The 26,617-nt window shown below is 40.2% G+C and overlaps 1 protein-coding gene across 1 annotated transcript in view; it reads right to left on the bottom strand.

The window, feature by feature from the left end:
* The window catches only part of scgn (secretagogin, EF-hand calcium binding protein), a 27,962-nt gene extending 3,994 nt beyond the window's left edge, over positions 1–23,968 (bottom strand). The window contains exons 1-7 of the mRNA XM_061945210.1: positions 23,800–23,968; positions 23,565–23,635; positions 16,466–16,558; positions 11,835–11,924; positions 9,222–9,278; positions 8,898–8,975; positions 8,717–8,772 (exon numbers count right to left, since the gene is read on the bottom strand). Coding sequence (XP_061801194.1) covers positions 8,717–8,772; positions 8,898–8,975; positions 9,222–9,278; positions 11,835–11,924; positions 16,466–16,558; positions 23,565–23,635; positions 23,800–23,869 — 515 coding nt within the window. The 5' untranslated portion in view covers positions 23,870–23,968. The remainder of the gene's footprint in view (positions 1–8,716; positions 8,773–8,897; positions 8,976–9,221; positions 9,279–11,834; positions 11,925–16,465; positions 16,559–23,564; positions 23,636–23,799) is intronic.
* Positions 23,969–26,617: the final 2,649 nt, after the last annotated feature.

Genomic DNA, 26,617 nt, shown 5'->3' with positions numbered 1-26,617 from the left:
CTTATCACGTAGCTCTTTTAAATCATCTTTAAAAGGAACCATGCAACATTTATGGAATATAAGCCACTACTTTTTTCCCACTCTTTAAAACCTGCGCTTTAAACAGTGCTGCGGATAATTTATGGATTTTTCACAAGCCGCCAATACATTTAGCTTTGCCTAATGAAATTGTTCACATCAAATCAAATGCACATACATAATCATTCAGTCAGCCATTTAGCTCGTTTTGGACTCACTCTCATCATGAAGAAGACACGACAGACTGCACAAGACGCAGCCCTAAAGTCGAAGACGATCGACAGAAATCCACCACCACTAACAGGCCCCAAAAGGCCAGCCCGCCGCAGGAGGAGGAGAAGGACAAAGGCCGCGATGAATGACTTGTGAGTCGACTTAGCTGCGCTTTACAGCCCGGAAAGTATGGTAATTATTAAGTTTTTAAACTTTAACAACTATTTATAATTTAAATTTGGCTCAAAATTAAGCTAGTGTGCTCCAAATTATAATGTTGTGTCGTTCGCGAACGATTCACAAAAACAGTCCAAAAGAAGCAACTAACAATTTGCAGTCATGTCGTTGTTATGATAGATGATACATTCAATGTTAGTGAACTATAACTAGCCAACAAAACACACGTAACAGTACTAAACAGCCGCGTTTACATCATTACGTGCTAAAATCCGTAAGTGGGCGGGATATAATCCTTAAAACGCTTTGGAAAACTAGCGCCCACTTTAAAGGAACACAATTCAAACTGGTAAAGTGCTACATTGTACAACTCTCACTTGTTTTTTGTAATATGACGTTTCAGGACAGAATGTTAGCGTTTCATCACTTGTAATATTGGATAATAACATCTTAAGTCTTTGGTTTTACCAACAAAATCCTCATGCCAAAATTATTGTAATTTTGTAATGAAGTTTGTGATCGGTGAGTTATTCTTAGACCAGTGACGTGCGGTCACTAGAGGCAGGTGAGGCGGGGCCTCACCTGCCATCATGGAAAGAAAAAAAATGTAAAAAGAAAAAAATTAATTAAATTGTTATATGTATCCAGTGATTATACTATAAAGTTATTTTCCATTTAACTTCACCAGTTTTAGATTATTTTTATTCAAAATCTCTGAATTTTCATTTGCCGTTCAAATACTGAGAAGAGACGGTGCGGTGATCAGCAGCCAGTTGAGGCACGTCACTCAATTGTGCCTCAACATGGATTGCGGACTCGGCTAACTGCTGGCCTGCTGTGCAGTGAGACCGTATTGCTATATGAATTATATTATACATTTCCATAGTTTAGTTAGCTGAGGTATATAATGTACAGTGTATTTTGTATGTGTGTAAGTATTTGTTGTGCTGAGCAATCATAACACTGCTGCGAAGGCGCACTGTGTGAGGCTCGCGTAATCCCGCCTCCTGGTGCCGGTTATTGCACCTCCGCCGCTGACTGCACCCCCGACGGGAGCGCCACACCAACCAAAGCCCACACCCAAACCCTCCACGTGCAAGACCGAATCCACCCAAAAAAAGTCACTTAACAAGAAGCCAAAAAGTGCAAAAACAACATTGCTCGCGCCGGAGGAGCCGTGAACGACTGCAGGGACACAACATTAGGTACACCTGCAGACTGCAGCACGAATTTCATATTTCATTCATTCACAACTCCTCCAACACGAACACCACTGTTCCCGCACTTATAAGTAAAGGTAAGACCATAATAATGTTTTTATAATTAAATGTGCTTTTTTGTGTGCTACAGTTTGTATGTGTAAAGTTAAAGTTAAGTTAAAGTACCAATGATTGTCACACACACACTAGGTGTGGTGAAATTTGTCCTCTGTATTTGACCCATCCCTTGATCACCCCCTGGGAGGTGAGGGGAGCAGTGGGCAGCAGCGGCGCTGCGCCCGGGAATACTTTTTGGTGATTTAACCCCCAATTCCAACCCTTGATGCTGAGTGCCAAGCAGGGAAGAATGCTGGTATGAGCTTTTAAACATAACCCGTTAACTGCTGTCAATCTAATGGTGAATAAGATACTCTTTAGGGTTCATATGTTTGTAAATCTGACTGTGATGAAGTCAGTGCCTCACCAGCCATGAACCTCACCGCACGTCACTGCATTCAATGCTAGCGAACTATAACTAGCCAACAAAACACACGTAACAGTACTAAACAGCCGCGTTTAAATATTTACGTGCTAAAATCCGTAAGTGGGCGGGATATAATCCTTAAAACGCTTTGGAAAACTAGCGCCCACTTTAAAGGAACACAATACAAACTGGTAAAGTGCTACATTGTACTACTCTCACTTGTTTTTTATAATATGACGTTTCAGGACAGAATGTTAGCGTTTCATCACTTGCAGTAATGGATAATAACATGTTATGTCTCTGGTTTTACCAACAAAATCCTCATGCCAAAATTATTGTAATTTTGTAATGAAGTCCCACACACACACACACACAAACAGGCTTCGCTACACATATTAAAATAAAGCCTGTCAAATATCAATCAGTTTGCTGTAGACTTGAGAGCTTGTTTGTTGGCTTAATTTGTTTTCCTCCAACATATAAGGGGACTTAGCATAATGTTGCTGTTAAAATGTGACTGTCAAGTTAGCACTATAGTAATAGTAAAACGCGGATAAAATGCCCAATACGGCTTCTTGGAAACCCGTGTTTCTCCATACATTCATTTATTTGTGGCAGTCCGCCATTTTGCATTACCCTTGCTCAAGGCTCACATTATGATGCCTGTAAATGTAGCTTGTCGTTCCAACCTCATACAGTAGGTGGCAGTGTAACTTTGCTACTTATCACAGCTCATAAGCGCCCCGTCTTCCAGAGAATAAGGCCCCATTTACACAGCACACCAAATCAGATTTTTTTGCCCTCACGTGACACAGATCTGATTGTATCTGCCAGTCTAAACACTGCAGGCCAAAGTGGCCCAAATCAGATTTTTTTGAGATCTGATTTTTCCCAGCTGACTCCTGTGTAAACGCTCACAGGCCCCAATGTGGCTCGAATGTGGCCTCGACGTCACTTGCATGTGCAGTACGATAAAGTGAAAACAAAGGGAGTTGACCGGGAGGAAGTCGCGAGACACGGACACCAGCATGGATCTACGTTTGCCACAGCGTCAATTCCAGTCCATCAACAATCGCTATTTCTTCGTAATCAAAATATATATTCAAATATTACATATAGCCTATTTGCGCACTATTGACAAGTGATGCACTGAAAATTTGGTCGTCTTTAATAGACTTTGTTCACCGAAACCGGATGTTGTGATGAAATATCCACTTCCGCTGCCGACTGTGACTTTCCTGGCGCACACGAGTGACGTAGCTCGTCCAAAGCTGAGGAAAAAGTCACATACGGGCCGCATTCAGGTCGCAATGCGTTTAGACCGAAGTCACATTTGAAAAGATCAGATTCAGGCATACTTGCCAACCCTCCCGGATTTTCCGGGAGACTCCCGAAATTCAGCGCCTCTCCCGAAAACCTCCCGGGACAAATTTTCTCCCGAAAATTTCCCGAAATTCAGGCGGAGCTGGAAGCCACGCCCCCTCCAGCTCCATGCGGACCTGAGTGACGTGTCAACAGCCTTTATTCACGTCCGCTTTCCCACGATATAAACAGCGTGCCTGCCCAAACACGTTATAACTGTAGAATGATCGAGGGCGAGTTCTTGGTTTCTTATATGGGTTTATTGTTAGGCAGTTTCATTAACGTCCTCCCAGCGCGGCAACAACACACAACAACAGCAGTCATGTTTTATTCTACCGTAAAGCAGTTTGTCTGCCGTAAACAGCAATGTTGTTGTAATATACTGAGTTGGAGGAACTAACCAGGCGAGGTGATGAAGTACGTCTCTTTACTGTAGACTTCAGAACAGACTCACACACTTGACGTCAGGTGCGCAACACCACGTAAATTATTGGCCAACCAAAAAGTAACCCCAGTACGCTATAGCCAACATTCACCAGGAGATGGCAACAGACAAACATAGATCACTCTACTACATTCCTCCCCTTTTAGAAATGTAGAAGTTACTCAAAATAAATAAACAACCCAACCAAAAAATGCAGCAGCTCAATTAAAAAACTGTACTTAAGCCACATTCTTTTTTTTTTTTTTTTAGTACTGAACTCTTAACCCTCATTTGTAAACAATAACATGATTATTATACAAACAGTATTTGTACACCTTTAACACAGATTTTTATACTGTCTTCAGAGATTCAGTTTTTTTGGTGGTACTCGAAACCTTTCTGGGTACCTGCGAAAGGGTGTTCAGCATGGTTAGAAAAATAGTGACAGAGAATAGAACAAGGATGGACAATTCAACCCTTAACTCAACAATGAGTAGATGAGTGTTATGTGTGTGTATATGTGTAAATAAATGAACACTGAAATTCAAGTATGTCTTTTATATATATATATATATAATAAAATAAATATATATATAGCTAGAATTCACTGAAAGTCAAGTATTTCTTATATATATATATATATATATATATATATATATATATATATATATATATATATATATATATATATATATGAAATACTTGACTTGGTGAATTCTAGCTGTAAATATACTCCTCCCCTCTTAGCCACGCCCCCAACAACGCCCCCTCCCCACCCCGGCCACGCCCCCCACCCCTCACCCCCACCTCCCGAAATCGGAGGTCTCAAGGTTGGCAAGTATGGATTCAGGACTACATCCTGATGCCAAAAGATCAAATTTGAAGCACTTTGGAGCGTTTAGACTGTCAAAAAAAATCAGATGTGTGTCACTTGAGGGCAAAAAAAATCAGATTTGGTGAGCAGTGTAAACGGGGCCTTTGTCTAGTCTCATTGGATACGAACATGAATGAACAAAGTAATTATTAAAATCAGATTAATCTTACTTTTGAATATTTACTAATCGCAATTACTCGCAATGAATTACTTGCTGGCATCATTTAAACTAGCTTCAAAAAAATTATAATATTTTGACACAAACAATTTTATTGCGAGGTAGTCGTATACAAACATTTTTTTACGTATTACTTGAATGGACATCATTTATTTGTTAGTGTTCACATCAGTTGGAGTCTCCTCACTCATCTTTGTACAACTGTACAACAGACGCCGCCTTCTGCGTTCATACTGTACAGTAGAAAAGGGATTCACATGGCCCCATTTGTCACGGTTTACCTAACACATGAAACGTGACAAATTGGAGAGGCGCACTATCCATTTAGTGTTGTTGTAGTGCAGTGAGTGTTGAATATCTTTTTTTTTTTTTTTTTTTAAATCAAATCAACATAGAAAAAACACACAATACACTTTCAAACTAGTGCATCAACCCAAAAAAAAAAAAAACCCTCCCTCCCCCATTCACACTCATACACACCCACTCACACAAAAGGGGTTGTTTCTTTCTGCTACCAATATACTGGTTCCCACAACATGGACAACACTTCTGCAAGGGACACAGTCCCTGAAGCACACTTGATTGTATGTGCTGCTGGTCCACAAACATTTTAATTTAATTACTATATATATATATATTTTTTAATGTAATTATTTTTATATTGTTATGCTTTCTTTTTCATCCAAGAAAATATTTATATATCTTATCTAAAAAAAGAAAAAAGAACCTTATCTTCACCAGACCAAGTTGTAAATGAAATTAGATTTGTTTAAAGGGTTGAAAAAAATTAATTAAAAAAAAATTAATTAAAAAAAATTTAAAAAAATTGTTGAATATCTTAAAATGTGTTTTGTGGCAATTCTAACTATGACCACAGCCCAGTGACCAATGTATGATCCTGTAACTACTTGGTATCGGATTGATACCCAAATTTGTGGAATCATCCAAAACTAATGTAAAGTATCCAAACAACAGAAGAATAAATGATTATTACATTTTAACAGAAGTGTATATAGAACATGTTAAAACAGAAAATAACCAGATATTAACAGTAAATGAACAAGTAGATTAAGAATTCATTTTCTACCACTTGTCCTTAATAATTTTGACAAAATAATAGAATGGCAAATGACACAATATGTTACTGCATACGTCAGCAGCTAAATTAGGAGCCTGTGTTTGCTTACTTACTAATAAAAGACAAGTTGTCTTGTATGTTCACTATTTTATTTAAGAACAAACTTGCAATAAGAAACATATGTTTAATGTACCCTAAGATTGTTTGTTAAAATAAAGCCAATAATGCCATTTTTTGTCGTCCCCTTTATTTAATAAAGTACCGAAAAGTACAGAAAAGTATCAAAATAATTTTGATAACGGTACCGGTACCAAAATATTGGTATCGGGACAACACTAATCCCTTCCTTACTGTACATTATTAATGCAATTATTTTTTATGGTTAATCGCATGCATCAAAAGGGTCATATTATGATTTTTCTCCCTACATTTAAAACACTTCTTTGCGGTCTACATAACATGTAAGTGTGGTTCTTTGGTCAAAATTGTGCATAGATTATGTTTTGCAGACCATCTTCAAACCTCTTTCTGACCGTCTCTTTAGGGGCGGATTTTTTTACATGCCTCTACTTTGACAGCGTCTTCTCCCCGCCATCTCTGTTGTAGTTTTTAGCGCTTCCATAGCGAGTCTACCGACAGATATAAGTTTGAACTATATGTTACTTTGCATTAGAAATAGCAACAACATCTGCATGTACGAGCCAGTCTGCCCCAAGACAAGAGGATAGAGAAAAAGAAGGAACTTATTGACTTCAACGCGGACTACAATGGGGGGCTCGCGCAAAGCTCTTCAGGTAAATCTCTACCATTTATGGAAATGTCTGCTGATGTCACAATTGGGAAAAATGTCACAAATGGGGCAAATTCCAAACGGCTCATTTGAAGAAAGCATGAAGGAAGGCAAGAGGGTTTTATAAATATCTCTGCCATGACATTTTTGGGACGCATGCAGATCCCAAATACACATAAACAGGTATTGTACCAATAGGTAAGAAAAAAAAAGAAAAAAGTATAATTACCACTGATAGTCACACGCACACTAGCCGTGGTGAAATTACTCTCTGCATTTGACCCATCCCCTTGTTCCACCCACTGGGAGGTGAGGGGAGCAGTGAGCAGCAGCGGTGATTTAACCCCCAATTGCAACCCTTGATACTAAGTGCCAAGCAGGGAGGTAATGTGGGTCCCATTTTTATAGTCTTTGGTACGACTCAGCCGGGGTTTGAACTCATGACCTACCGATCTCAGGGCGGACACTCTAACCCAGGCATGGGCAATTATTATGACTCGGGGGCCAAATTTAGAGAACAAAATGTGTCTGAGGGCCAGTATATCTATTTTTAGGAAAACTAATACAAAACCTCACAATAAAGTCTGATTGAATGTTAAAAATGTTATGACAGACCGCCTTAAAAACGGAATGGAATTTAATTTTTTTCTATGAACGATAAAACCCTGAATATTGCCAACATATGAACGTCACCCCCTCTCAATCGACATATTTTACAATCAAGCCAAATGCAACAAAAATGCAACAAACACAGCGAAATATGAACGCAAAGGGTAAAAAAACAAAAAACATCTACAATCTGATATATCACTAAACTTTAGAACTTTCTTGTAAAAATCTCCTTCTGCGTCTGTCCCTGACACCCGCATTCCAGGCTGGCTGCGCTAGAAACACTCTGAGGAAACACTCCCCACCCACACTGCTTGGTGCCTCGTCTGACCTGCTGTGACGTAGATTACCATAGTAACTAGTAGGGTTGTACGGTATACGGGTATTAGTATAGTACCGCGATACTAATGAATCATATTCGGTACCATACCGCCTCTGAAAAGTACCGGTCCGCCACACCCTAAGATTTTTTGTTAAAATAAAGCCAATAATGCAATTTTTCTGGTCCCCTTTATTTAGAAAAGTATCGATAAGTATCTAAATAATATTGGTATCAGGACAACACTAGTCACTAAAATATCATGCAAAAGCGCAGATTCCAACCATTGAAATACGTTGTATAGTTCAAGACTTATGGTAATTAGAAAATATCACTGCACAACATAATGGCAGCTACACTTTCCATCTTAAAGATCTAAAAAAAAATATTTGGGAATGTCAGGCGGGCCAGATTGAAAAGCTTAACGGGCCGCATGTGGCCCTCGGGCCTTATTTTGCCCAGGTCTGCTCGAACCACAAGGCCACTGAGCGGTTCTCAGAGGTGAAGAAGAGGTGCTTTTGCATAAAAGGTCCCCTTTAATGTGTTGACTTTTTTCTAAACATATTGTTTTTGTTTCCTTTTTTTCCCTCTTTTTTAAAAAGTTGTATTCATTATAATTGTTTTTTTTTTTTAATTGTTTTGCTTTTCATGTTTTTTTGCAACAGCGTCCATGAAAATCCCACGCATATGCGTCATGGAAAATTATGCAAATGAGATGATGTCATAGCAATAATACAAACATCTTGTGGTTTGGTGTATGTAGTTCTGCACCACAGCAAGAAGGAATTATAGCAGACATTTTTAGTAATCTTTGTTTCTTATCTTCTTTGTAAAGGCAGATTTTTGATCAATTCATGTGTTAGATTTGAAAGCCTAAAAAAAGGAACAGTGTTACTAAGGCAGCAAACACTTCCATTATGAGTCACATTTAAGCACGTCCTATTGCTGAATGATGAATGTAAATCCCTGCTTTGAAACTGTGTTACTGTACCTGGCCAGGTCATTGAGATCCAAACGGCCATCCTTGTTTTTGTCAAAGATTTTCATCTGCCAAACAAACAAAACGTGTTTTCAGACTTCATTGTGAGTTTAAGCCCAACAACTCTCGTCTGCCTCAAGCTGAGCTGCAGTACTGTTGGGTGCTACTGTAGGCGTGCACGCGTGAAGTGTACCATTGTGTCGGTGTACTCCTCCAGCTTGTCAGGTGACACTTTCCTGCCGTGCTGCTGGAACAAGTCTTTCAGGAAAGCCTGACAAAAATAAAACAAGTTTGTCTAAGGAATAAAATAAAGAATCACATGCGCATCTTCAAGTACTCACAATATGATATGATACTAATTTAAAAAATGACAGTGTGGTTGAGAGGGCAGATTCCAAAACAAAGTTAGCGTGGCAATATTTAAAAGCAACTTGAAAAACATGCCAATGAGAAGAAGAACAGGGAATTTTGTACACTCATTAGCTCTGTGACCAGAAAGGACGTGTGTCTTATTTACCTTCAGCTCCTGAGCTGATATGTAGCCACTGCTGTCCACGTCGTACTTCCTCCATGTCTGCAGTGGAAAGTACACGATAAAGTACATTTATCAGGCAGGAACACACATGGAAGTAGAAGGAAACCAGCTAAACTAATATGAAGCCACGTAAGAGAATCAGTATGTTCAAATTAGTATGTGATAACAGAGCTACTGTAATAAAATATATTTATATATACTATATACATATTTATATAGTATATATACAGTATATATATATACGGTACAAGTTCGGTCAGGAAAAAACACAGAGGCTATTTCATCCCAACAAGCCAGTTTCGCAGGTTTCCCTTCTCTTCAAAAATCCCCTGAAGAGTAGGGAAACCTGCGAAACAGGCTTGTAGGGATGAAATGGCCTCTGCGTTTTTTCCTGACCTAACATATATTCCGCTCTACCCCGGTATTGAGCACTGTATAACGGATAAACCACAGAAGCCTCGACTATATATATATATATATATATATATATCAGGGGTGCTCAAAAAAAAGTTTCACATCCAAATCGCGATTTTTCTTTATTCCTATTCCTATTCTAAATCGATTCATAATTTTCAAGAAACGATAAAAGAAAATAATGTAAAAAAACGTTTGTTTTTTTAAGAATCAATCTTTGGATCAATCATCCAATCATCATCCATCCATCCATATATATATATATATATATATATATATATGTATGTGTGGGGAAAAAAATCACAAGACTATTTCATCTCTACAGGCCTGTTTCATGAGGGGGGGTTCCCTCAATCATCAGGAGATTTTAATGGGAGCATTCACATACCATGGTTTATATAGGGCACAGAGTGGGTGGGTACAGGCTGGCGTAGGGGCGTGGTGATTGGCTCATGTGTTACCTAGGAGGTGTTTCCGTCTGTGGCGGCATGCTGTTACAATTTCGCTGCGCTTGTTGAGGGATGACAGGTCTGGACGGTAAATAATAAACAGTTTCTCTTTCAAGCATAGGTTGCATCTTTTATTACCACTATTGTAAGGTGTGCTGGATGCAAGAATTTGCCATGTTATTGAATATTCAACATTATTGTCTTTGAGGTCCCAAATGTGTTTGATGAGTTCTGTGGTATTCCGCAGGTTTTGGTTCCTGAAAGAAGCCTTGTGATTGTTCCATCTGGTTTTGAATTCTCCCTCGGTTAATCCTACATATGTGTCGGATGTGTTAATGTCCTTGCGTATTACCTTAGATTGGTAGACAACTGATGTTTGTAAGCACCCCCCGTTGAGAGGGCAATCAGGTTTCTTTCGACAGTTACAGCCTTTGTTGGTTTTGGAGTCGCTCTGTCTGGGGGCCGACGGCTCATTTGCAATTGTTTTGTTGTGGTTTGAGATGATTTGTCGTATATTGTTCATACAGCTGTAGCTCAATTTAATGTTGTTCTTGTTGAATACTTTTCTTAGGGTGTTGTCTTTGGGAAAGTGTTTGTCAATCAGATTGAGGAATTTGTGTCCAATGTTAGTTGAGACGTTTTTGCTGTATGGGGGGTTGTACCAGATGATGTCGTTTCGTTTTCTGTTCTTTTTTGGCTGGTTTCCTGGCGTGGGTTCATAGGTGAGGGTGAAATTGTATCCGCTTTCATCAAGGGCTTTTTGGTACGGGGGAGTTGCTTGGTCAAATTCAGCTTTGCTAGATGACAGCATCGATAGCCTTTTATTAATTCCGGTAGGTATTCTTTTCGTGGTGGTGGGTGGGTGGTTGCTGTCATGGTGCACGTATTGGAGTGTTGTGTTGGGTTTCGTGAATGGTTGGTAGCTGTTATTTCTCAGGTTGAAAGTGACGTCAAGGAAGTTGACGGTTTGCTTGTTGGCTTCAATCGTGATCCGTAGGCCGTTCTCTTTGAAAATTTGGCATATGCGCTTCTTGGTATTCTCGCTGCTCCTTGGCGAGGCGCGACACACTGCCAGTCCGTCCAATCTAAGGTAATACGCAAGGACATTAACACATCCGACACATATGTAGGATTAACCGAGGGAGAATTCAAAACCAGATGGAACAATCACAAGGCTTCTTTCAGGAACCAAAACCTGCGGAATACCACAGAACTCAGCAAACACATTTGGGACCTCAAAGACAATAATGTTGAATATTCAATAACATGGCAAATTCTTGCATCCAGCACACCTTACAATAGTGGTAATAAAAGATGCAACCTATGCTTGAAAGAGAAACTGTTTATTATTTACCGTCCAGACCTGTCATCCCTCAACAAGCGCAGCGAAATTGTAACAGCATGCCGCCACAGACGGAAACACCTCCTAGGTAACACATGAGCCAATCACCACGCCCCTACGCCAGCCTGTACCCACCCACTCTGTGCCCTATATAAACCATGGTATGTGAATGCTCCCATTAAAATCTCCTGATGATTGAGGGAACCCCCCCTCATGAAACAGGCCTGTAGAGATGAAATAGTCTTGTGATTTTTTTTCCCACACATACATATATTGCGCTCTACTACGGTATGGAGCACTATTTTTTGGATAACCTTATTAAGACATATATATATATATATATATATATATATATATATATATATATATATATATATAGCCATGTTCTACCTTCATGAAGTCTACACTGTTGTCCAAGGTAGCTTCTCTGCGGAAGATCAACAGGAAGTTCTCCTGCTCAGGTAGGATCATGTTGGCCAACTGGAAAACAATGCATAAATATTACACATGTTGTGTACTTCAGGTCATTTACACAAACAGCTTCTCTATAATTACTGTACATTCACACAGACTGTTACTTCTGCATTTATTTGAATTATTATTCTATTTTTATAATAGTATTACAACACACCAAAGGCAGAGCAGAATTGGAAAAAAAGAAAGTCCGTTTATTTCCTCCCTCGTCGCTTAGTATTGAATTTGAGTTAAGACGCCAGCGGAGGACTAGAAATGTGCGTTTGGACCGTCTCACCCTACTCTCCCCTCCCTCAGTCTGTCCTTTAATAACATTATCTCCATTAGTAGATTAAACGTGGCCTTGCGAGCATCAATCTCGTTGAAATTGATGGCCACGCTGCAGCCGATGATGCACGCGGCACTCACAGCAAACGCAATGCACCAACATGGCTGCCCAACTATCTATCATGGAGGATGCAGCAGCTTTCTGATGAGGTTGGTCATTTCCTTCCCACAGTGGTTCCCCACGGTGCACGGCTGCAACACTGTATCACACTTAAACCACACATGGGGAAGGAAGTTCTCCCACTTTCGAATGTTGACAAACACGTACTGTAACTCTGCACTTGTCAAAGGTAAGAGATGACACATACCACATACAGCGTGTGTAACATTAAGGAGGGGTCACACATTTTAGCGTGGCTATGTGAGCTACATGCTAACATTGCACTCACATTTATAAGCAACATCGTCTATTTGCTTATAAACAAACAAACAAAGAAGCTTACAGTACAGTCTGTAGCTAGTTGACAGAGCTTATTTATTTTAGGATGTGTAGCAAAGCCTGCTTTTTTTTACAGAACTCTCTTTTTAATGAATTGGTGGGCGTACAGCAAAGGCATCAAACTCATTTTCGATAGAAAAATAAAAGCTGTGCAATGTGTGAACAGTTTCAACAAACCAAAAATAAAAACTTAAAAGACTGACGGTATTGCAGTAAATCACACACTGTTCACCTTCTTTACATTTGCACAGAAGATAATAATTTTCACAGAACTATGTCAATGTGCAGTGTCTCATGCAGCATTTTAAGTGTGGTTACCAATTGTTCATTTTACTCCTGTTTGTTTTACGTTGGGTCAAGGGGGAGGAGTCACAGCCCCGCTTTACCGTGTAACTCTTGCTTGGTATACTTTCTTGCCACAGTATAAACTATTTGCTTGCCTAACAGAATTGCTATTGCGATATCCAGTGCAAAGATTTATAACAACAGTTTTTTTAATTAAAAAATGCAGCTAAATTTTACACTTAGAAACTCATCTTGCGGGCCGAATTCAACCTGTTCGCAGGCCTGATCCGGCCCGCGGGCCGCATGTTTAACATCCCTGGCGTAGCGTATACACGTGGTTATCTAGTTAGACAAGTATTTTCTTTCATAATACCCAAAATTTGTTAAGGTTTAAGAAAACATTGAAAGGTGAAATAATTGAAAACTATAAAATAAAATATAAAAAATATAAAAAATAAAACATTTGAGCAGCTCTTTAACAGGCAGGTGACGCATGTTTATTTGCGATGATGTGATGGCCCCAATTCACGCAAATTCAGCCAATCCTTGTACTTTTTACCGTTCTGCAGTGCAATTTAATACAATCACTGCAACCTAATCTGCAACTTTGATTTGGACTGTTAGTCCGCCGCCGTCATCATTTTGACGCCTATTTACTGTCACGACCTGTCAGCCTCAGGTCAGACCTTTCCGTATGTTTGGTGTTTTAGTTCCTGTTTAGTGCTTGTTTTGCCTTACCTGCTCCCTATTGGCGATAAGTGGACTCACCAAGTCAAGAGGGTTATAATTCCAGCCTGACCTGCCTCTTGTCGCTGGATAATTTTTTGGTTAGGACTCGTGTTTGTTTGTGCCTCATGTAGAATAGATGTAGGATCACTATATGCTTAGCTTTTGCTGCTTCCTGTGCACTAGTTTTTGTTTTTTGTGCCTTCCCTGCTGCACTAGTTTTTGTTCCTTGTATGTTAAATGCAGTTTTACCTACACGCTGTCTCTGGTCTCTGCATCTTTAGGCGCTACAATAACATTTACTACCTTATTGATAACTCGGGCGACGAAGACAAGCGCTGCAAAGGCAATATATTCTATCCCTTTGGTATGTTGTTGTGATAATATTAAATGTGTGGAGTTTGTAGACATTTTGAATTGCAAACCACAACATGGAATCTCACAATACTGTCATGTCTGTGTTGATTATGTTTTTGTTTGGCCATGTGCTGTTTGGTTATGGACTCTTTTTAGTTCCTGCTTTTCACTCCCTTGTCTTGTTTCCATGGTTACCCATTAGTTTCACCTGTTCCACGTTTGGACTCATTGTGCACTCTTGTTTGTCACCATAGCAACCCATTAGTTTTCACCTGCCCTCACGACTCACGCACCTGTCTTTAATCATGTCACTATTATTTAAACCGATTGTTGCCAGAAGTCTCCCTTCATACCGCTGACACACTCTTTATCGTCACTCTGCATAATGCCATGTTCACAGTCCCATGCCAAGTAAGTTTTTGTTTCATTGTTCACAGTTTCTGTCTTTGTGCAAGTTTTGTTTTCACTAGCCAAGTTTTTTACCTCCGCCATTGTGCGCGTCTTTCATTTGTTCTTTTTTTGATAATATTAAATTAAATCATGTACTCCTCTTCACGCCACGTATAGTCCAAATCATTTGCACCACGGGAGAACAAATCACGCCATAGTTCAAGTCATGACAAATACTTTACACAAAGGGTCTCCCTCCTTATACATCCCCTATTCATATATCTTGTATACAATTGTGTTTTAAATTAAACTGGTCATAAAAGTACATTGTTTCGTACAAAACTACAATATTTGAATAATACAGTATAGCACCGCTAATCGTTAGCTGGCAACTAGAGTGCTAACTGCTAGCTATCTTAAATACTAACATGGATATAATAATATAAATATTTATAATTAATATGTTAATGTGTATTTAAAGACATTTAAACTTGTGGAAAATTTGAGAGGAAATATATTATTTTTTATAAAATAATGATCATATTAATTAGATTCATTTAAATTGTGCTTTTAAAAAAGGTGCTCAAATGCACTTCTTATAATAAAAAACATGCTCATAATAATAAAAGCACACGTGGTACAACAATAAAACAACCTCTATGTACATGTGTAAATCAACATGAAATAGCCCCAAAAAACCCCACCCCCCAAAAAACACCTTCTAATTAACCAAAGATTTCATGGCCCCCTTACGTACAACTTCTGACCCACTGGGGCTCGCGGGCGTGTGTGTGTGTGTGTGTGTAACAATTATTCATCTGCATATTGTCACTTTAACCGTCTTCACAATAAAACCTCAATACCAAAATCAAAGTTATTGACAAAAAATGATCCTCAAATCATCACAACTTTTGCCGCAACCTTTTGGAAAAAGCTGCTGCCAATTCACACATTTTAGGCTGCAACAATGACCAAATAAACCCCCAGCAAACTGTTTTAAAATCATATAACATCCTTGGCTGTAGAACCAGAAAGAACAGCAGCATTGTCAAAACGTGACAATAAATCTAAGATGTCAGCTATGTTGGATTTTAAATAAATAAACGAGAATGCCTTCATTTTGGAATCAGTTTTTTTCCCCTTCAAGCCACCAGCATCAGTCAGTAAAGCTTTCCTTCAGGAAGCCTCCCAAGCAACAGGAAATAGAATTAGCACTACATCTTTGTCATGGAAACATGAATTGAATAAAAGATGGAGGATGAGAAAACGATGCAGCAGTAAAGGAGAGGCAGAGGATTGTTGTCAGAATAGAGGAGAGAAGCAAATAGCATGAATGTGTTTAATAGGGAGGCTTTGCCAGGAGCCCAAAAAGACACACACCTGTGTTCACCTGCTTTGAATGTTTCTGTTAACGACTAAGAGGGCGTGTCCACAATTAAGAGCTTATTTGCAGCAGACGTGCTCGTCACTCCCTCATATGACACTCAGTCACATGACACATACTGTCCTCTACTGTTTATTCAGACATCCATTCACTTTCATAGTGTGGTCCTAGGGATATTTGTGGCCTGCAGCTCGAGTTTTAAAAAGTTAAAAAGTTAAAGTACCAATGATTGTCTCACACACACTAGTTGTGGCGAAATTATTCTCTGCATTTGACCCATCACCCTTGATCACCCCCTGGGAGGTGAGGGGAGCAGTGGGCAGCAGCGGTGGCCGCGCCCGGGAATCATTTTGGTGATTTAACCCCCAATTCCAACCCTTGATGCTGAGTGCCAAGCAGGGAAGTAATGGGTCCCATTTTTATAGTCTTTGGTATGACTCGGCCGGGGTTTGAACTCACAACCTACCGATCTCAGGGCGGACACTCTAACCACTAGGCCACTGAGTAGGTTGGCCCAAAATAAAATCAAACAAAAAAGAACATTGAAAATGTAAGAAAAAAGACATAATGTCACAAGAAAACACAATATAAATATTGTTTGTTTTTTGTTTTTGATGTAATGTTAATAATAAGGAGTACCTCCTGGATCTGTAGTTTGCCATCTGCAGATATGTCGTAGGCGGACATGAACCTCTGCTTCATCCTCTCCACTCGCTCTGCAGTCACTTTCTCCTGCAAAGATGCATCATGTGCACGTTACTAAGGTCATGGCTGCACTGACTTGAACATCATTGGCATTTATACTGAAGGCTAAAGCGTACAGTAAGGGTTTGCTTATGTCTCTCAAGGTAATATGCTAGTGTAACCCTATGTTGCACTACAGTAATGTATTATTGGATTAGAGATTTTAGTTTATTTCCACGACAACAAAATAAATGTTATCCCTCATTTTTACCTCTTCACAAAGTAAAACAGGGCCGTGACATTGTTGGCTGACTCACAGAAGCAAGATTATAACAAAAAACCCAAAATGGAGGTACTAACCATAACCATACTTGCCAACCTTGAGACCTCAGAATTCGGGAGATTTGGAGGGTTGGGGGATATATTTATAGCTAGAAATCACTGAAATTCAAGTATTTCTTATATATATATATATAAATAAAATAAATACATGACTTTCAGTGAATTCTAGCTATATATATATATATATATATATATATATATATGTATGTATATATGTATATTATTATATATATATATCCATCCATCCATCTTCTTCCGCTTATCCGAGGTCGGGTCGCGGGGGCAGCAGCCTAAGCAGAGAAGCCCAGACTTCCCTCTCCCCAGCCCCTTGGTCCAGCTCCTCCCGGGGGATCCCGAGGCCTTCCCAGGCCAGCCGGGAGACATAGTCTTCCCAACGTGTCCTGGGTCTTAACCGTGGCCTCCTACCGGTCGGATGTGCCCGAAACACCTCCCTAGGGAGGCGTTTGGGTGGCATCCTGACCAGATGCCCGAACCACCTAATCTGGCTCCTCTCGATGTGGAGGAGCAGCGGCTTTACTTTGAGCTCCCCCCGGATGACAGAGCTTCTCACCCTATCTCTAAGGGAGAGCCCCGCCATCCGGCGGAGGAAACTCATTTCGGCCGCTTGTACCCATGATCTTGTCCTTTCGGTCATGACCCAAAGCTCATGACCATAGGTGAGGATGGGAATGTAGATCGGCCGGTAAATCGAGAGCTTTGCCTTCCGGCTCAGCTCCTTCTTCACCACAACGGATCGATACAGCGTCCGCATTACTGAAGACGCCGCACCGATCCGCCTGTCGATCTCACGATCCACTCTTCCCTCACTTGTGAACAAGACCCTGAGGTACTTGAACTCCTCCACTTGGGCAAGTTCTCCTCCCCAACCCGGAGATGGCACTCCACCCTTTTCCGGGCGAGAACCATGGACTCGGACTTGGAGGTGCTGATTCCCATCCCAGTCGCTTCACACTCGGCTGCGAACCGATCCAGTGAGAGCTGAAGATCCTGGCCAGATGAAGCCATCAGGACCACATCATCTGCAAAAAGTAGAGACCTAATCCTGCAGCCACCAAACCAGATACCCTCAACGCCCTGACTGCGCCTAGAAATTCTGTCCATAAAGGTTATGAACAGAATCGGTGACAAATTATATATACATATATATATATACTGTATATATATATGTATATATATATACTGTATATATATATATATATATATATAAATAAAATAAATATTTGAATTTCAGTGTTCATTTATTTACACAAATACACACACATAACACTCCTCTACTCATTGTTGTATTTGAAAGTGCAATGCTTTGCAGCCAGTAGCACAGCCTTTGAAGGAGCATAGGTATGGGCAGCATCTGTGAAATTTAATTTGCAAGAAAGGAGTGAGTTTAGGGTTGAATTGTCCATCCTCGTTCTATTCTCTGACACGCTTCGTCGCCATGACTGCCTCTTCTTCGTTCTTCTGCTTCGTCTCATTCTTGTGTGCGCAGTTGTGCACTCTCCAAAAGCCGTAGATGTTATAACGTGACTGGGCCGGCACGCTGTTTATATGAAGGAAAAGCGGACGTGACGACAGGCTGTCCTCACTCACGTCCGCACAGACCTGGAGGGGGCGTGCCTTAAGTCCGGCTGGAAATCGGGAGAAATTCGGGAGAATGGTTGTCCCGGGAGATTTTCGGGACAGGCACTGAAATTCGGGAGTCCATCCATCCATCCATCCATCTTCTTCCGCTTATCCGAGGTCGGGTCGCGGGGGCAGCAGCCTAAGCAGGGAAGCCCAGACTTCCCTCTCCCCAGCCACTTCGTCCAGCTCTTCCCGGGGGATCCCGAGGCGTTCCCAGGGCAGCCGGGAGACATAGTCTTCCCAACGTGTCCTGGGTCTTCCCCGTGGCCTCCTACCGGTCGGACGTGCCCTAAACACCTCCCGAGGGAGGCAATCGGGTGGCATCCTGACCAGATGCCCGAACCACCTCATCTGGCTCCTCTCGATGTGGAGGAGCAGCGGCTTTACTTTGAGCTCCCCGCGGATGACAGAGCTTCTCACCCTATCTCTAAGGGAGAGCCCCGCCATCCGGCGGAGGAAACTCATTTCGGCCGCTTGTACCCGTGATCTTGTCCTTTCGGTCATGACCCAAAGCTCATGACCATAGGTGAGGATGGGAACGTAGATCGACCGCTAAATCGAGAGCTTTGCCTTCCGGCTCAGCTCCTTCTTCACCACAACGGATCGATACAGCGTCCGCATTACTGAAGATGCCGCACCGATCCGCCTGTCGATCTCACGATCCACTCTTCCCTCACTCGTGAACAAGACTCCGAGGTACTTGAACTCCTCCACTTGGGGCAGGGTCTCCTCCCCAACCCGGAGATGGCACTCCACCCTTTTCCGGGCGAGAACCATGGACTTGGAGGTGCTGATTCTCATCCCAGTCGCTTCACACTTGGCTGCGAACCGATCCAGCGAGAGCTGAAGATCCTGGCCAGATGAAGCCATCAGGACCACATCATCTGCAAAAAGCAGAGACCTAATCCTGCAGCCACCAAACCGGATCCCCTCAGCGCCTTGACTGCGCCTAGAAATTCTGTCCATAAAAGTTATGAACAGAATCGGTGACAAAGGGCAGCCTTGGCGGAGTCCAACCCTCACTGGAAACGTGTCCGACTTACTGCCGGCAATGCGGACCAAGCTCTGACACTGATCATACAGGGAGCGGACCGCCAAAATCAGACAGTCCGATACCCCATACTCTCTGAGCACTCCCCACAGGACACGGTCGAATGCCTTCTCCAAGTCCACAAAGCACATGTAGACTGGTTGGGCAAACTCCCATGCACCCTCAAGGACCCTGCCGAGAGTATAGAGCTGGTCCACAGTTCCACAACCAGGACGAAAACCACACTGTTCCTCCTGAATCCGAGGTTCGACTATCCGGCGTAGCCTCCTCTCCAGTACACCTGAATAGACCTTACCGGGAAGGCTGAGGAGTGTGATTCGGGAGTCTCCCGGAAAATTCGGGAGGGTTGGCAAGTATGACCATAACATAATAGCATAACCTTTTAAAAAATCGTTACCGTTACCTTAAATATTAACAAAAGATAAAAAAAACAAAAAAACATCCATAGTTGAAATTGAAAAAAAACATTCATAGTTGAAATTGGAAAAAAAACATCCATAGTTGAAATTGAAGTTGCCATCAAGTCCAGACTGGGAGTACAGTGTCTGCAGCAGAGCAATTAGGTAACTATAGAAACATGTGATGGGGTCATTACTTTGGAAAGTGGTCTGCAGAAGCACGACGCCACACCCATTATAGAAAGGTTAATGTTTGTTTGCAGTATCTCGCTGCTGTTGCTAGGCAAACATTTGTATTAATGCATGCAGTATAAAGCGTATTGAATACATACTAATGACAAATTCACTTTCAATATATATTTTTAAGCACATGTACGCATGCGGCATGTTCTGGAATATATTAGCCACACGTGCTCAGTCTAAGGAGATCCAGTATAAAAATGATGCCTTTCCATAAAGAACAATACTGAATTTTGAAGGTGTTGTTGAGAAAAGGGTTTTTTATATTTGTGGTTGCAGAGAAGTGTTTGTAACATGTTAGCACTCATCAATCAGGATGCTGTATACATCCTGTTCCTCTGGATAAAGATCATATTTCATCATTTAGTTCAGGGGTGTCCAAACTTTTTGCCCTGGGAGGCGCATTGGGCTAAGAAAATTTGGTCGAGGGCCGAAAGCTGACTGCATGTAAAGTATATATATATATATATATATATATATATATATATATATATATTTATATTTATGTATTGTGTGTGTGTGTGTGTGTGTGGGTGTGTACATATTCTACTAATATAATGGATATATAATTAATATAATTGGATATTAAGAGAATGTGAAAGTTGGACTCCTACCTTGTTTTCTTCCGTGACAACCTCCTTAAAGTTTTGTAATCAATTAGAAAAACCAAGCAGCTAAAATGCGCCAAACATGGATAATTGTAGATGCATTTTCCCCATCATGCTCTGTAACGGATTTAAATTCAGATTTTTTTTTATGGTGCATTGATATTTTTTATAATATACACAAATTGTGTTATATTTTGTTATGTGTGACCACGTCTTTTTTTCTCACCATGATTAGGGAAGGTTGTTTGCATTAGATACATCCTGCGTTTGATTTCATTCAAAGTGTGGTAAGTAGATCTGAATTACTCAAGTTGATCACAAGAAGGCAAAGTAGCAAATAAGTTAATTGCTAACTACTTCCTAGATGGACTACTTTTGTTTTTTGTGCCGTCTCTGCACCTCTGAGGGCTTCAATGCTATGTGGCCCTCCATTAAAATAAGTTTGACACCCCTGGTCTATATCCTACATTTATTGATTCTGTTGGTTTTAGACAAATCTTGTATCTATTTTTATATGTATTTATTTGTAATATTTGATGCAGCAGCACAATTATGTCATAAATATTTGTTTTAATATATGTTTTAATTAATCACATTTATTTGTTATTTGCTGATGGTCTTGGACTTTAGCATCCTTGGATAGCAGGGATTTACTGTATTTTTTACTGGCGGAGTTTAAGTAAGGGCGAGCATTTTTTTCCTGTGCCTTTTGAAAATATGTCTTAAATGCCATCCATCCATCTATTTTCTACCACTTGTCCCTCTCGGGGTTGGTGGGTACTGGAGCCTATCCCAGCTGCATTTCGGCGGAAGGTGGGATACACCCTGGACAAGTCACACGTCATAAATGTTACTATAAGTTTATATAGCCGTGAAAGTTCAATTATATAGTTGCTTGACTCAAATGAAGAATGTCTCAGATGACCTACACCCTCTATCAAAAATGCGAAATGTTTTGTTCCACCTGGATAGCAGCAAACCCAACTTGGAACACTCCACCCGACACAAAACTTTAAAAGCTCACCTTTTATGCATTCATGCACAGCACCAGCATTTTGGAACTAGGATGAATACTATATGTACAGTATCAGGTAATATCTACTTTACAATAGCTATGTGCACATGGACACAATTAATCGGATTAAATAAATATTTTTAATTTTGTAATTAATAAAAATGCTTCATGTAAACACACTATCGGGATATTCTGACCCAATCACACACGTTAGGATCAAAATTTAATTACGATCAAGACGCGTGGTTTATGCGCATGAAAACACTTTTTCCGAAATTTGGGTTAGAATTATCCGTACTGCGTATGTCTTTGATGTCAGCTATTCTTTGGTGGTGGAGCGGGGACTAAATTTAATAGTCTCGGAATGAAGCAATTGTCTTGCTCCTGTCTCCCTCCATTCATCATGTACAGGCGTAGCGTTATATACTGTTGAGTTTCTTGCATTAAAACAAGATTAGCAAAAACAAAAGTATGGCCTGGAGTGTCATGTGTAGATGTAACAATAAAAGAAGGGATCCAGGTGTCGTCTCAACGAACTGTTTTATTTATGACTTTACAGCTACTCAAGTGCTAAGTGCTAGCAGGGAGAGCAAAAATCAGCTCCATTTTAAAAAGAGCGGTAAAACAAAAGTAGTGAACAGAAGGAAAAATGTAATAACGTGACGTCAAACAAGCAGAAATGCACAAAGCCATGTTTGTTTACAGCGGAAGTCACTTCTTCTTCTTCTTCAGCACTTGCAGTGAGCAAACTCGTCCAAAAGATGGCGCTATGGCACAAACAATAATGCACCTTTCCGTAAGTAAAGTTTTAAGGTGTGATGCATGAAAACGCACGTCATAATCCAGCGCCCCCCGCGACCCCAAAGGGAATAAGCGGTAGAAAATGGATGGATGGATAATCGGATCATATTTTTTAGGGCCCATGTACACAGTAACATTCTAATCCGAATTATAAATACATTTTGCCCATGTACACGTGGCTGCTGTGAAGTCAAGGAATGTATTTATGATCATATAATGTAATATATTATATAATGTATGAATAATGACATGATTATTTAAATTAATATTCTGGCCACTTTATATTTTATGTTGGCTTTTTTTGAACAATAAAACTCAACTTTTTTTGTGTGTGTTGGGGGGCCCTTTAGGAGTCTTTTTTTTAGGGGCCCATAATTTGCCGATACGCCCCTGCTTTTTACGACATTTGCTACGTGTACACCTGATGAAGTGGATGTATATCACACTGACCAGAGGTTTATGGGTTTATCCTCCCCAAAGAATGCACTTATGCTGATGGACTTTCAGGTTTGAAGAGCAAACATCAGGCGAAACATGCGGTGGTCTGTTTGTTTTAAACCCTTCCCGTTAGTGACCGAGGCAGCAAACACAGCCGCATCTGCACAGATAGGAGTTGTCAGGGAGATGTCTCACATCACGTTGATCAATAATGCAGCAAAAGGTGCATCTTCTAACATGATTCTATTCATTTTGTTTTTATTTGTAGTCATAAAATATGAATACAAATGAATAAAGAACAATAGAACACACATATAGTGTATACGATAAGTGCCTTGTTTAAAAGGTCCATAAACTGACACTAACGTCTATCTAATTATCTTTTCTCACCACTTCCCTTTTGCAGCAGGTGTAAGAACTGAGTCATAAGTCAGATGCATCAGATAAAATGATGATTATGTGATATTATTAAGGAAGTGGCTGTCATCACCCTGCATGACTTCATGACAAAAGGACTCACCTGTGGCCCCAATCTCTTCATCATGTGCCGGAAAAACTCATCCAGCTCTTTGCCCTCGATGTAACCATTGTCTGTTTTTAAGTTAAAAGCTGGAGTTAGTATGATTCAGCAGTTTTACATGATACACTTTATGTTGTAAAAAAAACAACACACACAACAATGAAATGTCTCCCTATCTGATAATATCAGTCACATTTCACAGAAATAATGATAATAATAATACAAAAGTTCTTACCGTCTGCATCAAAGTGCTGCCAGATCTCCAGGAAGCCAGTAGCGTCCAGTTTGTGAAAGGCACTGTCCATTTTTTTTTTTTAACTTTTAAGAAAAAAGACCTCTTCCAAGAAAATGTTTCTCTTTGAAACTGCTTGCTTGAAGGAGATACTATTCTCTTTTCTGTGCAGAAACCACACCCACCCACACACACACACACACACACACACACATACACACACACACACACACACACACACACACACACACACACACACACACACACACACACACACACACACACACACACACACACACACACACACACGCTTTTCTGCACAATTCTGCCATTGCCATCTGGTGGTTAATTCACTGTATTAGATAAGCAAACATAACAAAGTCACTACTCCTACTCTGTGGCACATGATGAAGAGATGGGGGCCCCTACTTTTCAGGGCGCATCCTCCGGTCTTCTAAAGCAGTGGTTCTCAACCTTTTTTCAGTGATGTACCCCCTGTGAACATTTTTTTAATTCAAGTACCCCCTAATCAGAGCAAAGTATTTTTGGTTGAAAAAAAGAGATAAAGAAGTGAAATACAGCACTATGTCATCAGTTTCTGATTTATTAAATTGTATAACAGTGCAAAATATTGCTCATTTGTTGTGGTCTTTCTTGAACTATTTGGAAAAAAAAGATATACAAATAACTAAAAACTTGTTGAAAAATATAAACAAGTGATTCAATTATAAATAAAGATTTCTACACATAGAAGTAATCATCAACTTAAAGTGCCCTCTTTGGGGATTGTAATAGAGATCCATCTGGATTCATGAACTTAATTCTAAACATTTCTTTACAAAAAAAGAAATTTTTAACATCAATATTTATGGAACATGTCCACAAAAAATCTAGCTGTCAACACTGAATATTGCATTGTTGCATTTCTTTTCACAGTTCTTTTTGACAGACATTTTAGTGAGGGTCAAACCATCATGGCATGGGGGAAACTCTGGGTTTATGGTAATAAATATATTTATAAAGGATTTTTGAATTGTTGCTATTTTTAGAATATTTAAAAAAAATCTCACGTACCCCTTGGCATACCTTCAAGTACCCCCAGGTGTACACGTACCCCCATTTGAGAACCACTGTTCTAAAGATCCCAAAAACTTGTTTTAAAAACCGTGGAATGTTGCTAAAAGTAAGATGCAATGTATACAGCGTCATTTCAAACACATAGTTTTGATCAAATAAAAGCAGTTTGGATCTATTCTGGTCATTTGTATTCTTATTTTTTTTAATAAAAAGTAGGGGGAAAAATGGAAAGAATCGTAAATTTAATTGTTTGTGGAAAAGTCAGAGAGTTTATTTCTAGGCCATATCACCCAGGCCTACGTTTCACACCGAGCGAGTAAATATAATTTATCTATCCATTGCTACACATTCTCTACCATTTTTACTTCAATTAGAAAATGGTGACAAACACAGAAAGTGCAAAAACTTTAAATGACAACACGTAAACAAAGAAAATATTTTAAGAATGAACATGTGAAAGATATTATGGTAATGAATCATCGGTATTAAGATATGGAAAAGGGGTTATATTAAATAAGCGCCTCTTCTCCCTACTCTTTTCCGGACTTGTTAAATTGTGTAACTTTAACCAGGTGATGTTCCTCAATGTAACTTGTCAGGCGGTCCGAAACAAACCAAACCAGACCATCAGGGCGCATACTCCTCAGGGCGCAGCCTCCGGTCTTCAGGCCAGGGTCTTCTAAAGATCCCAAAAACTTGTTTTAAAACCCGTGGAGACCTGGCATTCCAGGCTATAGCTCCCAGACTCTGGAACAATTTGCACCAGTGATCTTGACTGTGTTGAAACTTTTAAGAAACATTTGAAAACTTCTCTTTTTAATAAAGCTTTTAGTTAATGCACCTTTTAGCTATAATTTTTTATCCACTTTGTATCCTTTTTATGATGTTGTCCCTGTTGTTTTAATTGAATTGTTGTTTTATTTCACCTATGTTTTGTAAGGCGCTTTGTGATTTTATCTGTGAAAAGCGCTTTATAAATGAAATGTACTTACTTACTTACTACAGCGAAACCTCGGAGTTTTGCAAACTTTTTGCATCCGATCCGTTCTGTCCAGGTGGCAGGGCCAGCAGTTTCAGTAGTCAAGTTAGGAATCAAACCGCACACCATTAAGTTGATGTCGTTGAGTCAGAAATGCAACACATTTAGTGACACAACCTTGCACAAAATATTATCACTATCTGAAATCGTGAATTATTTGAACGATGTAACGGAGGCCAGCCACCGTGGCTTTGTGGGCCACATGTACCTTAGTACACCTCACTTCCTAACAACATGATAGCTCAGGCTTCTAGCTCGATGACTAGCACGCTTGCACTCACATTCAGGAGAACTTTGGTTCGAGTCTTGGACGAAACTTAAGCAGGGACTGGACCAGGCAGGTTACCATAGCTTGGGGTTGAATTCATGATGACAGAGCACAGTACAGTTGTTTACATGTACCGCTAAGATAAAACACAATTGAAATCACTGCATGGGGTGTTCTACCAAATTAATGCAAAGTATTGCCCAAAAAAAGGGTTTAAAGGCCTACTGAAACCCACTACTACCGACCACGCAGTCTGATAGTTTATATATCAATGATGAAATCTTAAAATTGCAACACATGCCAATACGGCTGGGTTAGCTTACTAAAGTGCAATTTTAAATTTTGTGCGAAATATCCTGCTGAAAACGTCTCGGTATCATGACGTCTGCGCGTGACGTCACGGATTGTGGAGGACATTTTGGGACAGCGTGGTGGCC

The sequence above is a fragment of the Nerophis lumbriciformis genome, linkage group LG04 (genome assembly GCF_033978685.3).
Source record: "Nerophis lumbriciformis linkage group LG04, RoL_Nlum_v2.1, whole genome shotgun sequence".
NCBI lineage: Eukaryota > Metazoa > Chordata > Actinopteri > Syngnathiformes > Syngnathidae > Nerophis > Nerophis lumbriciformis.
Note: the sequence above shows the minus strand (reverse complement) of the source record. Positions and strands in the feature narration are given on the sequence as shown.